Raw genomic sequence first — 14631 nt, forward strand, 5'->3', positions numbered from 1 at the left:
TTACTAACTAACTATTGCCATTACTAACTAACTATTGCCATTACTAACTATTGCCATTACTAACTATTGCCATTACTAACTATTGCCATTCCTATTGCCATTATGTAGTATCATTATTGTCGTTATTGTTATTATTGTTATTAGAACCATTATCTATTTATTATTGTTATTGTTATTATATAGCCAACATTTCCCTGGCAAACCTTGAGAAATACAATTTACACAATTCCTCATTTACAATTTACATTTACACAACTACAAATGGCCAATTTGCCATTGGCAAATTTTGTTTGAAAATTGAAATTTTTTTTTTTTTTTTGAAAATGTGACTGGAAATGATAAAACCTTTCTGCAATTATCAGTCAGTGTCAAAAACCTGTAAAAAATTTGTAAAAAATATTGAATTTATTATAGAATATAATAGAATTTAATATATTCAATTAATATAATTAATATTTAAAGTGACTTGAAATTATAAAACTTTTCTGCAGTTATCCATTATTGTAAAAAACTGTAAAAAACCAGAATTTAATATATTAAATTTATATAATTAATGGTATTATTTTAATATCTTAATGTAATATATTAATATAATTAATATTTTAAGTGACAGGAAATGATAAAACTTTTCTGCAATTATCCATCAGTGTAAAAAAAACTGTAAAAATATAGAATTTAATATAGAACATAATAGAATTTAATATATTAAATTAATATAATTATATTAATTTACTATATTAAATTATATAACTAATATAAAAAGTGACGGGAAATGATAAAACCTTTCTACAGTTATCCATCAGTGTAGAAAAAAAGTAAAAAACCTAAAAATATAGAATTTACTATAGAATGTGATAGAATTTAATATGTTAAATGAATATAGTTATAGCCATTTAATATAATATATTAATATATTTATGTAATAATATAACTAATTATAATAATTTAATATATTAATTGATTTAATATATTAAATTGATATAATTAATATAAACAGTGACTGGAAATGATAAAACCTTTCTGCAATTATCCATCAATGTAAAAAAAGTAAAAAACCTAAAAATATAGGATTTACTCTAGAATGTAATATAATTTAATATTAATATTATATTAATATTAATATATATTTATTTAATAATCTAATTAATTATAATAATTTAATATATTAAATTAATATATTAAATTAACATAATTAATATAAAAAGTGACTCAGAATGATGAAACCTTTCTGCCCTTTTCCATCAGCGTCAAAAAACTAAAAAAACTGTAAAAAAGTAGAATTTACGATAGAATATAATAGAATTTAATATGTTAAATTAATATAATTACATTAATTTAATATATTAATTTAATACATTATATTTATGTAATAATATAATTAATTATATTAGTTTAATATATTGATTTAATATATTAAATTAATATAATTTATATAAGAAGTGACTCGAAATGATAAAACCTTTCTGCAAATATCCATAAGTGTAAAAAAACTTAAAATACAGAATTTAATTTAATAAATTAAATTAATTCCATTAAACATATTTTTAATATATTAGTTAATTTAATGTATTAAATTAATATAATTTATATTAGAAGTGACTCGAAATGATAAAACTTTTCTGCAAATATCCATAAGTGTAAAAAAACTTAAAATACAGGATTTAATTTAATAAATAATTCAATGAAATATATTTTTAATATATCAGTTAATTTAATGTATTAAATTAATATAATTTATATAAGAAGTGACTCGAAATGATAAAACCTTTCTGCAATTATCCATAAGTGTAAAAAAACTTAAAATACAGAATTTAATATAGAATAGAATATAATTTAATAAATTAAATTAATTCCATTAAATATATTTTTAATATATTAGTTAATTTAATGTATTAAATTAATATAATTAATATTAGAAGTGACTCGAAATGATAAAACTTTTCCGCAAATATCCATAAGTGTAAAAAAACTTAAAATACAGAATTTAATTTAATAAATTAAATATATTCAATTAGATATATTTTTAATATATTAGTTAATTTAATGTATTAAATTAATATAATTAATATTAAAAGTGACTCAGAATTATTATACTTTTCCGCGATTATCCATAAGTGTAAAAAAACTTAAAATACAGAATTTAATTTAATAAATTAAATTAATTCAATTAAATATATTTTTAATATATTAGTTAATTTAATGTATTAAATTAATATAATTAATATTAAAAGTGACTCAAAATTATTATACTTTTCCGCGATTATCCATCAGTGTAAAAAAAAAAGTGTAAAAAACTAAAAATATCGGATTTACTGTAGAATGTAATAGAATTTAATATTAATATAATGATATTAATTTAATATTTCAGTATATTTATTTCATGTGTGTGCGCTGACTTTTGCCCACAGAGCTGCAGGAGGCCAAGGCTGCACAGGCAGGCCAGCATCGAGACCGACAGGGTGTAAAAAAAGTGTAAAAAACTAAAAATATAGGATTTACTGTGGAATGTACTAGAATTTAATATTAATATAATTATATTAGTTTAATATATGAAGATATTTATTTCATGTGTGTGCCTTGACTTTTGCCCGCAGAGCTGCAGGAGGCCAAGGCTGCCGGCCCTGCCGTGCACAGGCAGGCCAGCATCGAGACCGACAGGGTGTAAAAAACTAAAAATATAGGATTTACTGTAGAATGTACTAGAATTTAATATTAATATAATGATGTTAGTTTAATATATGAATATATTTATTTCATATTTTGCCCACAGAGCTGCAGGAGGCCAAGGCTGCCGGCCCTGCCGTGCACAGGCAGGCCAGCATCGAGACTGACAGGGTGTAAAAAAAGTGTAAAAAACTAAAAATATAGGATTTACTGTAGAATGTACTAGAATTTAATATTAATATAATGATATTAATTTAATATTTCAGTATATTTATTTCATGTGTGTGCCCTGACTTTTGCCCACAGAGCTGCAGGAGGCCAAGGCTGCCGGCCCCGCCGTGCACAGGCAGGCAGGGTGTAAAAAAAGTGTAAAAAACTAAAAATATAGGATTTACTGTGGAATGTACTAGAATTTAATATTAATATAATGATATTAGTTTAATATATGAATATATTTATTTCATATTTTGCCCACAGAGCTGCAGGAGGCCAAGGCTGCCGGCCCTGCCGTGCACAGGCAGGCCAGCATTGAGACTGACAGGGTGTCCAGGGAGTTCATCGAATTCATCAGGACCTACCAGAAACCTGGCCAGGACATCTACAAGCAATGCAAACTCTTCCTGGACACCATGAGCCACAAAAGGGTCAGCTCTGAATGCTCCTGTCTCCATCAAATGGGGAAATTTGGGAGAGGGAGGGAATTCAGATTAATCAGAATAAGATCTGGGTGCCTTTTTTTGGGGGGGTTGTGTGGGACCAAAGGATGGTGGTAACCCAGATAAATGAGTCCTGACTCAATCCCACATAAAGGAATCTGTTCAGCAATATTATACATTTATATGATTGTGGAAATGATCTCAGATCTCACCTGGTGAGGGTTTAGATCTCACAGGGGGGTTTGGGTTGGAGGGAAATGAAAGATGGGACACCTTCCACAGTGCCAGGGGGCTCCAAAGCCCAGCCTGTGTTCAGGGATGACACAAATTAAGCCTAAAACCTTCTAAAGATAATTCAGCATCTCCCTCTCCTTTTATAGGGGAAGGGGAACTTGACTGTGCTGCTGTTTAAAAAATATTAAATAAGTGTTATCTTCATTTTCCATTAAAAAATCAACATTGTTTGCAATGCAAACTCTTCCTGGACACCATGAGCCACAAAAGGGTCAGCTCAGAATGCTCCTGTCTCCGTCAAATGGGGAAATTTGGGAGAGGGAGGGAATTCAGATTAATCAGAATAAGATCTGGGTGCCTTTTTTTGGGGGGTAATTGGGGACCAAAGGATGCTGCTAAGCAGCCCAGATAAATGAGTCCTGACTCAATCCCACATAAAGGAATCTGTTCAGCAATATTCTACATTTATATGGTTGTGGAAATGATCTCAGATATCACCTGGTGAGGGTTTAGATCTCACAGAGGGGAGGAAATGGAAGATGGGACACCTTCCACAGTGCCAGGGGGCTCCAAAGCCCAGCCTGGCCTGGGACAATTGCCTTAAACCAAACCAAAACACTTCAGGGATGACACAAATTAAGCCTAAAACCTTCTAAAGATAATTCAGCATCTCCCTCTCCTTTTATAGGGGAAGGGGGACTTGACTGTGATGCTTTTTAAAAATATTAAATAAGTGTTATCTTCATTTTCCATTTAAAAAATCAACATTGTGGAAATATTAGTCTGTGGTGCCACCTATGGTTGGAATGAGTCAGAATTCAGCACAGATTTTTTACCCCCCTCTTCTTCTCCCTTTGCTGTTTAGTTCCTCAAATTATCTCCTGAGTTCTCATGGAATTTTACATTCCCTCAGTTTTGAATTCTTCTGGAACTTTTATTTTGGATCTGTTCATTCTGAGCACAGAGTTTGTGAGAACAGAGTGGGTTCTTCAAACACTGAAGGTGTTCTCATTTCCTACTTCAGCCTTCTCAAAATTTGGGATTTTTTTTTACTACACATAAACCAGGCCTAAAATTCAATTTCAGCAAGAGCTGAGAGCTGTGTTCAGGAAATGTCCAGTTTTTGGCCTTACAGAATTCAGAAATCAAATTGTCCCCTCACTTTTTTTAATGTTCGGTTTAATTTAATGATGAAAATTGCCTTAATTAAGTTAATTTTATGTTCTTCTGGTGCTCAGTTAGCAAAGGCCAGTGTTGCTTCACAAATACCACTGTGAATGTATTTCACAGTAACTTTATCATCAGAAATGTGCTGTAGAGGTATTATTTACATATATTTATATATACATATATATATAATATATGTAAATGTAATATACATATTATATTTACATATATGTATATATATTGTGTATATATATATACATATATATGTATATATATTTATATATATGTATATATATTTATATTATACCTATATTATACCTATATTATATTAGTATAATATATATATAATTATATATATAATATATATGTAAATAATATAATTTATATTATGTTACATATTATATTCTCTTGTATTTATAATATAATATATAATAAATATAGATGATATATAAAATAAATATAATTATATATAATATTATATAATATATATTATATTATACTATACATACATTATATATATTATACATATATGATGTATATTATATATACATTATATATGTATATATTATATATTATACCTATATTATATTTATATTATATTTATATTCTATATAAAAATATATACATATATTTACATATATTATTAGTTTCCAATAACTTATGTTCTTGGGGATTTTATAGATTATGAATTGTGTTTTTAAAGAACCAGGGGTTAAATAGGGACGAACATTTTGCTTAGTCTGAGCTATTCTGTCAGCGCTCCCAGAGGAAAAAGCCATTGCACCTGTGCTAATATCCCGTTATTTTTCACACATTAAAGAACCAGTGTTGGCTTCTATTTGTAACTAAACCTGAGCCTCTCTGAACAGCCCTGCTGACAGCTCTGCATTCTCAGACTGTGACTGCAGCTGGACATTGCCTTAAACCAAACCAACACTGACTCCTTGTTCTGCTCTCCTGCAGGATCTGAGCATTGAGGAGCAATCTGAGTGTGCCCAGGATTTTTACCAAAATGTGGCAGACAGGCTGCAGACACGTTGGAAAGGTACCAGCTTCTTCACCTTCCTCTTCCAAAAGCAGTGATGGAAAACTAAATTGAATTTTCAGTGCAAGAAATGCTTTGAGAAATGCTGGGAACAGGTTCTGGTACCAGAGTTAGAATTGTTCCCTCCAGGAAGTTTTGCTGTCAATGTTTTTACAAACATTTTGTACTTGGTTTTAAATTCTCAGTGGAGTTCTGTTGGATTAAGGCATTTTCTGACCCAGAGATGGGATAACTGAGAGGCATTTAAAAAACTTTTATTCTGTATTATATTGTATATTTTTCCCCTTATTTTTTTTCCCCCTTATTTTTCCCCCTTTCCCCCTTATTTTTCCCCCTTATTTATTTTTCCCCTTATTTATTTTTCCCCTTATTTATTTTTTCCCCTTATTTTTTTTCCCCTTTTTTTATTTTTCCCCTTTTTTATTTTTCCCCTTTTTTTTTTTTCCCCTTTTTTTTTTCCCCCTTTTTTTTTTTTCCCCCTTTTTTTTTTTTTTTCCCCTTTTTTTTTTTCCCCTTTTTTTTTTTCCCCCTTTTTTTTTTTTCCCCTTATTTTTTTCCCCTTTTTTTTTTTTTCCCTTATTTATTTTTTCCCCCTTATTTATTTTTTCCCCCTTATTTATTTTTCCCCTTATTTATTTTTCCCCTTATTTACTTTCCCCTTATTTATTTTCCCCTTTAAAATTTTTCCCCTTTAAAATTTTGATTTATTTTTTATTTGATTTATTTTTTTATTTATTTGTTATATTGTATTATATTTTATTAAATTTCTAATAATACATATGTATTATAATTCTTACTATATATATATATATACGCACACATATATTTCTTATTATATATATCTCTTATAATGAATGTATTATATCCATTTATGAACTCAGGTTGCCTTGAATGAATAATCTTAATTGCTGATATTGGGATTAAACCTTGCCAAGAGCCCTGGAATATTTAATTTGTGGGATTTGTCCCTTTCAGTGCCCCCTGAAAAAGTGGAGAAGGCAATGGATGAGGTGGAGAAATACATCATGACTCGCCAGTATAAATATGTTTTTTGCCCTGAGACAACTGATGATGAGAAGAAAGACCTTGCTGTCCAAAAGAGGATCAGGTAAGGCTTGAAAGGAAAATTAATTGAGTAATCTTTAATTCTCTAAATGAGCTCTGAATCAGCCATGTTAAAAACCTTGTGCTGTGCACAGAAAAATGGATGGTTAAGGGTTCAAAGCTTTTTATTTAAAATACAGAAAGAATGAATAGGTGGGATAATGACAACTACTACACTGGGAAAATTTGCTTTTATTAAATCACAGCCAAAAATAATTTTTTAAAAAAAGGGAAGTGCTTTCTGTGAAAATAAATGACATCAGTGGAATAAACTGGTTTGTGGCTGGAGTAATGGCTCAGTGACACCAAGCATTCCTTTGCCCTGAGTTCAGGTTTCAAACCCCTGCCTGTGAGTGGCACTGAGAGGTTTTTAACCCTTTTTCTCCTTTTTAATTTAACTCCTTAACCCTCAACTCCCTTTTCTCCTGTCCTAGGGCTCTGCACTGGGTGACTCCCCAGATGCTCTGTGTTCCTGTCAGTGAGGAGATCCCAGAGGTCTCTGACATGGTTGTAAAGGCAATCACAGGTTTGGGAGTGATTAATTCTCTATTTACATCTTTTCATTTCACCTCTCTTCCTTATTGTGATGAGTTTTGCTGTCATCACAAGGTGGGTCTGTTAAATGTGCAAGAATTTGGAATTTCAGCTGTGGAGCAGGGATAATTTCCACACTGAAGTGCTTAGAATTAACTGATCTACTTAAAACACTTCCCCACAGACTGAAGTGATGAAATAAATGCAATAAATGATGCAATAAAATAATTTTTTAAAATTCATATAATTTAAAATAAATTAATATAATTTTAAAATAAATTGTTATCATTGAAATTAAATTAAAACTTTTAAGTAAATTCATGTCGTTTAAGTAAATTCATGTAGTTTTGAGTGGAATGCCCCAGGTTTTTGGGGTGAAATCCCCCAGTTTTTGGGGTGAAATCCCCCAGTTTTTGGGGTGAAATCCCCCAGTTTTTGGAGTGGAATCCCCCAGGTTTTTGGAGTGATATCCCCCAGTTTTTGGAGTGGTATCCCCCAGTTTATTGGAGTGGAATCCCCCAGGCTTTTTGGAGTGGTATCCCCCAGTTTTTTGGAGTGGTATCCCCCAGTTTTTTGGAGTGGTATCCCCCAGTTTTTGGAGTGGTGTCCCCCAGTTTTTGGAGTGGTGTCCCCCAGTTTTTTGGAGTGGTATCCCCCAGTTTTTTGGAGTGGTGTCCCCCAGTTTTTTGGAGTGGTGTCCCCCAGTTTTTTGGAGTGGTGTCTCCCAGTTTTTTGGAGTGGTATCTCCCCCAGTTTTTGGAGTGGTATCTCCCCCAGTTTTTGGAGTGGTATCTCCCCCAGTTTTTGGAGTGGTATCTCCCCCAGTTTTTGGAGTGGTATCTCCCCCAGTTTTTGGAGTGGTATCCCCAGTTTTTGGAGTGGTGTCCCCCAGGTTTTGGAGTGGTATCCCCCAGTTTTTGGAGTGGTATCTCCCCCAGTTTTTGGAGTGGTATCCCCCAGTTTTTGGAGTGGTATCCCCCAGTTTTTGGAGTGGAATCGCCCAGGTTTTTGGAGTGATATTCCCCAGTTTTGAGTGAAACCCCCCAGTTTTAAATAAACTTGCATATTTTAAAATGAATGCATATAACTTTAAATTAATTCATATAATTTGAGCTTGCTGTTTAGAAGGAGCAGAGCAGAAAAATGCACTTTTATTTCCTTGCACATCACCCACCAAATCCTGCTTATTCATTGCCTGATCATTACAATTTAAATAATTCCAGGATTTTTTTTTTCCCCCTCCCAGACATCATCGAGATGGACTCCAAGCGTGTCCCTCGGGACAAGCTGGCCTGCATCACCAAGTGCAGCAAGCACATCTTCAATGCCATCAAAATCACCAAGAATGAGCCAGCCTCTGCTGATGATTTCCTGCCCACCCTGATCTACATCGTGCTCAAGGGGAACCCCCCCCGCCTGCAGTCCAACATCCAGTACATCACTCGCTTCTGCAACCCCAGCAGGCTGATGACTGGGGAGGATGGATATTATTTCACCAACCTGGTGAGTGGGCTTGGACAGCAAGGCTGGGCTTTTAGCTGGAGGTAGGAGCTGCCAGCAAAGGGCATAAATTCAGTTTCTTAAATATAAATTCACGTTCGTAAACCTAAGCTCCAATTCGTAAAGCTGAATTCCAGTGTATAAATATGAATTCCAGTGTGAAAAGCTGAATTCCAGTGTGAAAAGCTGAATTCCAGTGTATAAATATGAATTCCAGTGTGTAAAGCTGAATTCCATGTATGATCCGTGTAAAGCTGAATTCCAGTTGTAGAATTATAAATCCAATGAAGATCCTAAATGATTCCAATGGTAAATAATTCCAATGTGAACTGAATTCATTAATAGAAATCCATGTAAGTTCCTGAATTTCCATTGTAAATAGAATTCATGTGTAATAGATTCCGTGTATATCCAATGTAAATAGAAATTCCAATGTGTAAACTGAATTCCAAGTGTAAAGTGAATTCCAATGTGTAAACTGAATTCCAGTTGTAAATAGAACCATGAATATTCCAATTGTAAATAGAAATTCCATGAAATCAATGTAATAGAAATCCATGGAAATGAATCCAATGTAAATAGAAATTCCAATGTGTAAACCTAATTCATTCGTAAATAGAAATTCATTGTAACCTGAATTATTGAAGAAATTCCAATGTGAAAAGCTGAATTCCAATTCGTAAATAGAAATTCCAATGTGTAAGCCTGAATTCCAATTTGTAAATAGAAATTCCAATGTGTAAACCTGAATTCCAATTCGTAAATAGAAATTCCAATGTGTAAACCTGAATTCCAATTTGTAAATAGAAATTCCAATGTGTAAGCCTGAATTCCAATTTGTAAATAGAAATTCCAATGTGTAAACCTGAATTCCAATTCGTAAACAGAAATTCCAGTGTGTAAACGTAAATTCCACCAACAATCAGTTGCTGGTGTAAGAAGAGGGAAAGGAATAGTAAATGTTGTAACATTTTCTGTAAATGTAGAAAACATTTTCTGTATTATATTGTATATTTTTCCTTCTTTTTCCTTTTCCCCCTTTCTCTCCTTTTCCCCCTTTTTCTCCTTTTCCCCCTTTCTCTCCTTTTCCCCCTTTCCTTTCCCTTTTCCCCCTTTCCTTCCTTTTCCCTTTTCCCTTTTCCCCCTTTCCTTTCCCTTTTCCCCCTTTCTTTCCCTTTTCCCCTTTTTCCTTTCCCTTTTCCCCCTTTTTCCTTTCCCTTTTCCCTCTCCCTCTTTCCCTTTCTCTTTTCCCCTTTTTCCCCTTTCCATTTTTCCCTTTCCTTCTTTCCCTTTCTTTCCCCCTTTTTCCCTTTTTTCCTTTCCCTTTCCCTTTTTTCCCTTCCCTTTTTTCCTTTTTCCCCCTTTTTTCCCTTTTCCCCCTTTCCTTCTTCCCTTTCCTTCCCTTTTTTCCTCCTTTCCCCTTTCCTTCCCTTTCCTTTTTCCCCTTTCCTTCCCTTTCCTTTTTCCCCTTTCCTTCCCTTTCCTTTTTCCCCTTTCCTTCCCTTTCCTTTTTCCCCTTTCCTTCCCTTTCCTTTTTCCCCTTTCCTTCCTTTCCTTTCCCTTTCCTTTCCCTTTCCTTTCCCTTTCCTTTCCCTTTCCTTTCCCTTTCCTTTCCCTTTCTTTCCCCTTTCCTTTCCTTTCCTTTCCCTTCCTTTCCCTTTCCTTTCCCTTCCTTTCCCTTCCTTTCCCTTTCCTTTCCCTTTCCTTTCCCTTTCCTTTTCCTTCCCTTTCCTTTCCTTTCCTTCCCTTTTTCCCTTTTCCTTCCCTTTTTCCTTTCCTTCTCCTTTCCCTTTTCCTTCTTTTCCTTTCCTTTCCTTTCCTTTCCCTTTCCTTTCCCTTTCCTTTCCCTTTTTCCCTTCCTCCTTTCCCCTTTCCTTTTTCCCTTTTTCCCTTTTTTCCCTTTCCCTTTTCCCTTCCTTTTCCTCCTTTCCTTCCCTTTCCTTTCCCCCTTTCCCTTTCCCCCTTTCTTTCCCTTTCCCCCTTTCTTTCCCTTTCCCCCTTTCTTTCCCTTTCTCCCCTTTCTTTCCTCCTTTTCCCCCTTTCTTTCCCTTTCCTCCCTTTCTTTCCCTTTCCTTTCCCTTTCTTTCCCTTTTCCCCCTTTCTTTCCTTTTCCCCCTTTCTTTCCCTTTCCCCCTTTCTTTCCCTTTCCCCCTTTCCTTTCCCTTGGTAAAACAGTGTAAAAAGTGTAAAACATTTTCTGAGTGCAGACCATTTTAGTGTGTGGTGATTCTCGCAGTGATGCTCTCTGTGCTTCGTTTGCAGTGCTGTGCCGTGGCCTTCATTGAAAAACTGGATGCTCAGTCCCTCAACCTGAGCCAGGAAGATTTTGATCGTTTCATGAGTGGCCAGACATCCCCAAAAAAGCAGGAATCTGACAGCTTCTCCCCAGATGTGTGCCTGGGGGTGAAGCAGATGTGCAAAAGCTTAGACCTCCTCTCTCAGTTGAATGAGAGACAGGAAAGAATTGTCAGTGAAGCCAAGAAATTGGAGAAAGACCTCATTGATTGGACTGATGGCATCACCAAGGAGGTGGAGGAGATTGTGGAGAAATATCCCTTAGAAATCAAAGGCAAAAGCCAAGCCTTGGCAGCCATTGACTCTGAAAATGTGGAGAATGACAAGCTGCCCCCACCCCTGCAGCCTCAGGTCTATGCAGGATAATTCTCCTCAGCTAGCTGGGAAGGAAAGGAAATTTAAATCTTAAAGAGCTTAAATCAGTACATTTTTAAAGGTACTTTTGGTTTGGGGTTTGGTTTTTGGTTTGGTTTTTTTTTTGGTTAAGTGGAATGAATTGTATTTATTTTAGTCCTGTAGGTTTCTATTAGGCTTTGGTGGGTTTTTTGAACTGAATTTCGATTTTTCTACACAAACTGGTGTAATTTTTAAGCAACACTAGTCCATTGACATCCTGAAAGTTCCCTTCTAAGCATGCACTTAATTGTTTTTAATAATCAGTTTAACTTGAAGCCAAGTTCCAGCAGAAAAAAAAATACCAATGTTAGTCTGAACTTATTCTGTAGCTGTAAAGATGAATTATATATTGTAAAATATGTAAAATTGTAAATAGATTTCAAATCTAATGTCCCAACTGTGCATGAGCTCGTGTGTGAGTGAAAATGATCTCAAAATATTCATTTTAGCACCTTTCAGTTCCACCATGTTGCAGTAAAAAGGCAAAAATGCTGTTGGAGTTTGGATAACCTGGAGGGGAGAAATTGGAATAATTTGCAAACTTGAAAAAATCATCTTAATCTGCTTTGTTAAAAAAAATTATTTAAAAGATGCCATTTCTTCATTTAAATGCTCTTTCAGAACACCTGGTAGCCTTGAGTGGTGCACAAAGTGCTGATTTTACTGTGTGGGGCCAGAAATCGAAAATATTTCAGGAACAGGAGGAAATATTTGTATTAAAAACTGCAAAATGTGGAACAAAAAAAAAGGGGGGGAGGAAAGAGACCATGAAAAAGCTGCTCCAAAAGTGTCTCTCTCTCCTGGTCACTTCCATCAGTGGGATGAATTTTGGTTGCTTTTTTTGACAATCCTGGGGAAAATAAATAAATAAATAAATTCCTATAACTTGAGGTTGCTTTTTAGAAAGAGCAGAAAAATGCACTTTATTTCCATGAAACATCAACGTTCTGCTCTTCAGTGACTCCTTCAGCACCTTGAATGGCTTTTTGTGACACTAAAAATCACTGAAATTCAGATTGGGGTGTAAAAGAGGAGCTCACCCCACAAAACACAACCTCTTAAACAGAACTTGGGAACTTTTTCTGTGTCCTTGTGAAATCTCTTGCAGCTCCTGAGATCCCAAACACAAAGCTCAGCTGGAGCTGCTTTTAAACCAGGTTTAATTCTTGCCATGAGGAGGAAAACACAAACCTGGTGCTTCATTCCCATTCCCTGAGGCTCCTGTGAAATCTGCACTGCAATAACTTCAGACCACGACTGTGATTTCTCCTTTTTCTGGCAGTTTTTGGCCTTTTTATGAACTATGCACCACCCCTGGTGTCCACAGAAGCAGCTGCAGCGCTGGGGTGCTCAAAACAACAACAAAAAAATCAAATTATTCCTTGTGTCACCACCCAAATCGCTTAGTAAATAATCCTGGGATTTATTTCTTTTTATTTAGGTGCTGATTCTGATCTCCAGGTTTGTCCCCAGGGAGGGGTGGGGGAAGCAAACCTGCAGCTGTTGTGTAAATGAGAGTGTTTAAATAAAAGTTCTGCCCTTTAATGAGTCCCTAAACCCCTCCTGATCTTTTGTTATTCCATTCATAATTCATGGCTGCTCCTGCATCCTCTGAGCTGGGAGAATCTCCTTTTATTTCCACCAATTTCTGATCAATTTCAAATATCTCTTCCTATTTCCATCAATTCTCAAGTGCCCTGCAAGTTCTAGGCTGGGTACCAATGTTTATTTTTATTTTCTTTGCAGAGAAGTCATTGGGATGATGGAGCACTAGGGAAGGATTTTGTAACTAAAATATCTCTTTTTCTTCATATGCCATCTTGTAATTAAGGCACCAAAGTGGAGATATTTGGAGTAGATTAGTCAGGAAAGGTGCATTTGAGTCAATTTGATTTGAGTAAATTTGAAAAATTGACTCAAAATTTGAGTAAATGAGTCAGGAAAAATGGATTTCCACACCTGGAGTAATCCCTGAGCAGGGCTGGAGCACAGAGGTGCTCAGAAAGTTTGGGTGAGACCCCAATGCCGCAAAAAACAGCAAAGCAGAGACTTTAATGGAAATATTATCCCTTAAAGTGATTTAAATGGACATATCATCCATTAAAGTGATTTAAAATACAGGTGCTGTGCTGTGCCCTCAGTCACAGTGTCAGAAATTTACTTCATTTTTCCTGCTTTTAGCTCATTATCACTGAAAATAAAGACTCTGCAACTCCTCAGGTTGGATCTTTTATTGCAAAATATTTCTTTGCATGGGAACTCCTGCATTTATTTCCTTTGGTAAAGAAGATATTTTACAGGAAATGCTGGATCATTAATTGTGATTATCGCTCATTAATTCAGTGCTGTCATTTTGGAGTTTCTGACCTTTCAGACCCTCATGGGACTGCTGGAGTTTTACCTTCGCAAAGCATTTTCAGGGAATGTTTTTCACCCAGATATTTTAAAGCAGAATTACTAATTTATTTTTAATAATTAATTTATTTTAATGCAGAATATTTAGGGAAGGTTTTCTCCCAGCTTGCCCAGCTGTCAGGGACAGTAAACAGTTCCACCAGAGCCCACATTATCCTCGTGGAAATATCACCACAGTATTGCCATTAATAATAACTATTATTAAAAATTAGTATTACATTAATAATTAATATTACATTATTAAGAGTATAGATTTTTAATAATTATAATAATGTAATATAAAGCAATGACATTATTCTTATTTATCACGATAAATTTTGTTTGCTTTAAGGATTTAACCCTGAACACTTTCAGGTATTGGAATAGGTATCAGTATAGGTATTTATGTTAGGAAATATTTTAAAAAAAGATGTTTGGGGATAATTTTTAGAGGAAAAGGGGAGGGGGAGGGCGGGAACATCGTGAGGGAGGCTGGAGCGGGGAGCGCGGGGCCGGGGCGAGCGCGCCGTGAGGGCCCTGTGCCGTTCCAGGTTCTGTTCCCGATGCTGTTCCCGGGCCTGTTCCCGCTTCTATTCCCGGTTCCATTCCCAATTCCATTCCCAGTTCCGTTCCCGGTTCCGT

At 34.6% G+C, this 14631-nt stretch overlaps 1 protein-coding gene across 6 annotated transcripts in view; it reads left to right on the top strand.

Moving 5' to 3' along the window:
* RABGEF1 (RAB guanine nucleotide exchange factor 1) overlaps positions 1-13812 on the top strand; it is a 34944-nt gene extending 21132 nt beyond the window's left edge. For 5 of the 6 annotated variants that reach the window (XM_064728976.1, XM_064728974.1, XM_064728975.1 and 2 more), the window contains 6 exons: positions 3142-3308; positions 5685-5766; positions 6742-6874; positions 7305-7396; positions 8651-8907; positions 11167-13812. In XM_064728976.1, the coding sequence (XP_064585046.1) occupies positions 3142-3308; positions 5685-5766; positions 6742-6874; positions 7305-7396; positions 8651-8907; positions 11167-11565 (1130 nt within the window). In that variant the 3' untranslated portion in view covers positions 11566-13812. Of the gene's footprint in view, positions 1-3141; positions 3309-3791; positions 3826-5684; positions 5767-6741; positions 6875-7304; positions 7397-8650; positions 8908-11166 lie in introns of those variants that run through there. The other variant, XM_064728977.1, reaches the window with a different exon arrangement.
* The last annotated feature ends 819 nt before the right edge of the window (positions 13813-14631 follow it).

The sequence above is a fragment of the Zonotrichia leucophrys genome, chromosome 19 (assembly GCF_028769735.1).
Source record: "Zonotrichia leucophrys gambelii isolate GWCS_2022_RI chromosome 19, RI_Zleu_2.0, whole genome shotgun sequence".
NCBI lineage: Eukaryota > Metazoa > Chordata > Aves > Passeriformes > Passerellidae > Zonotrichia > Zonotrichia leucophrys.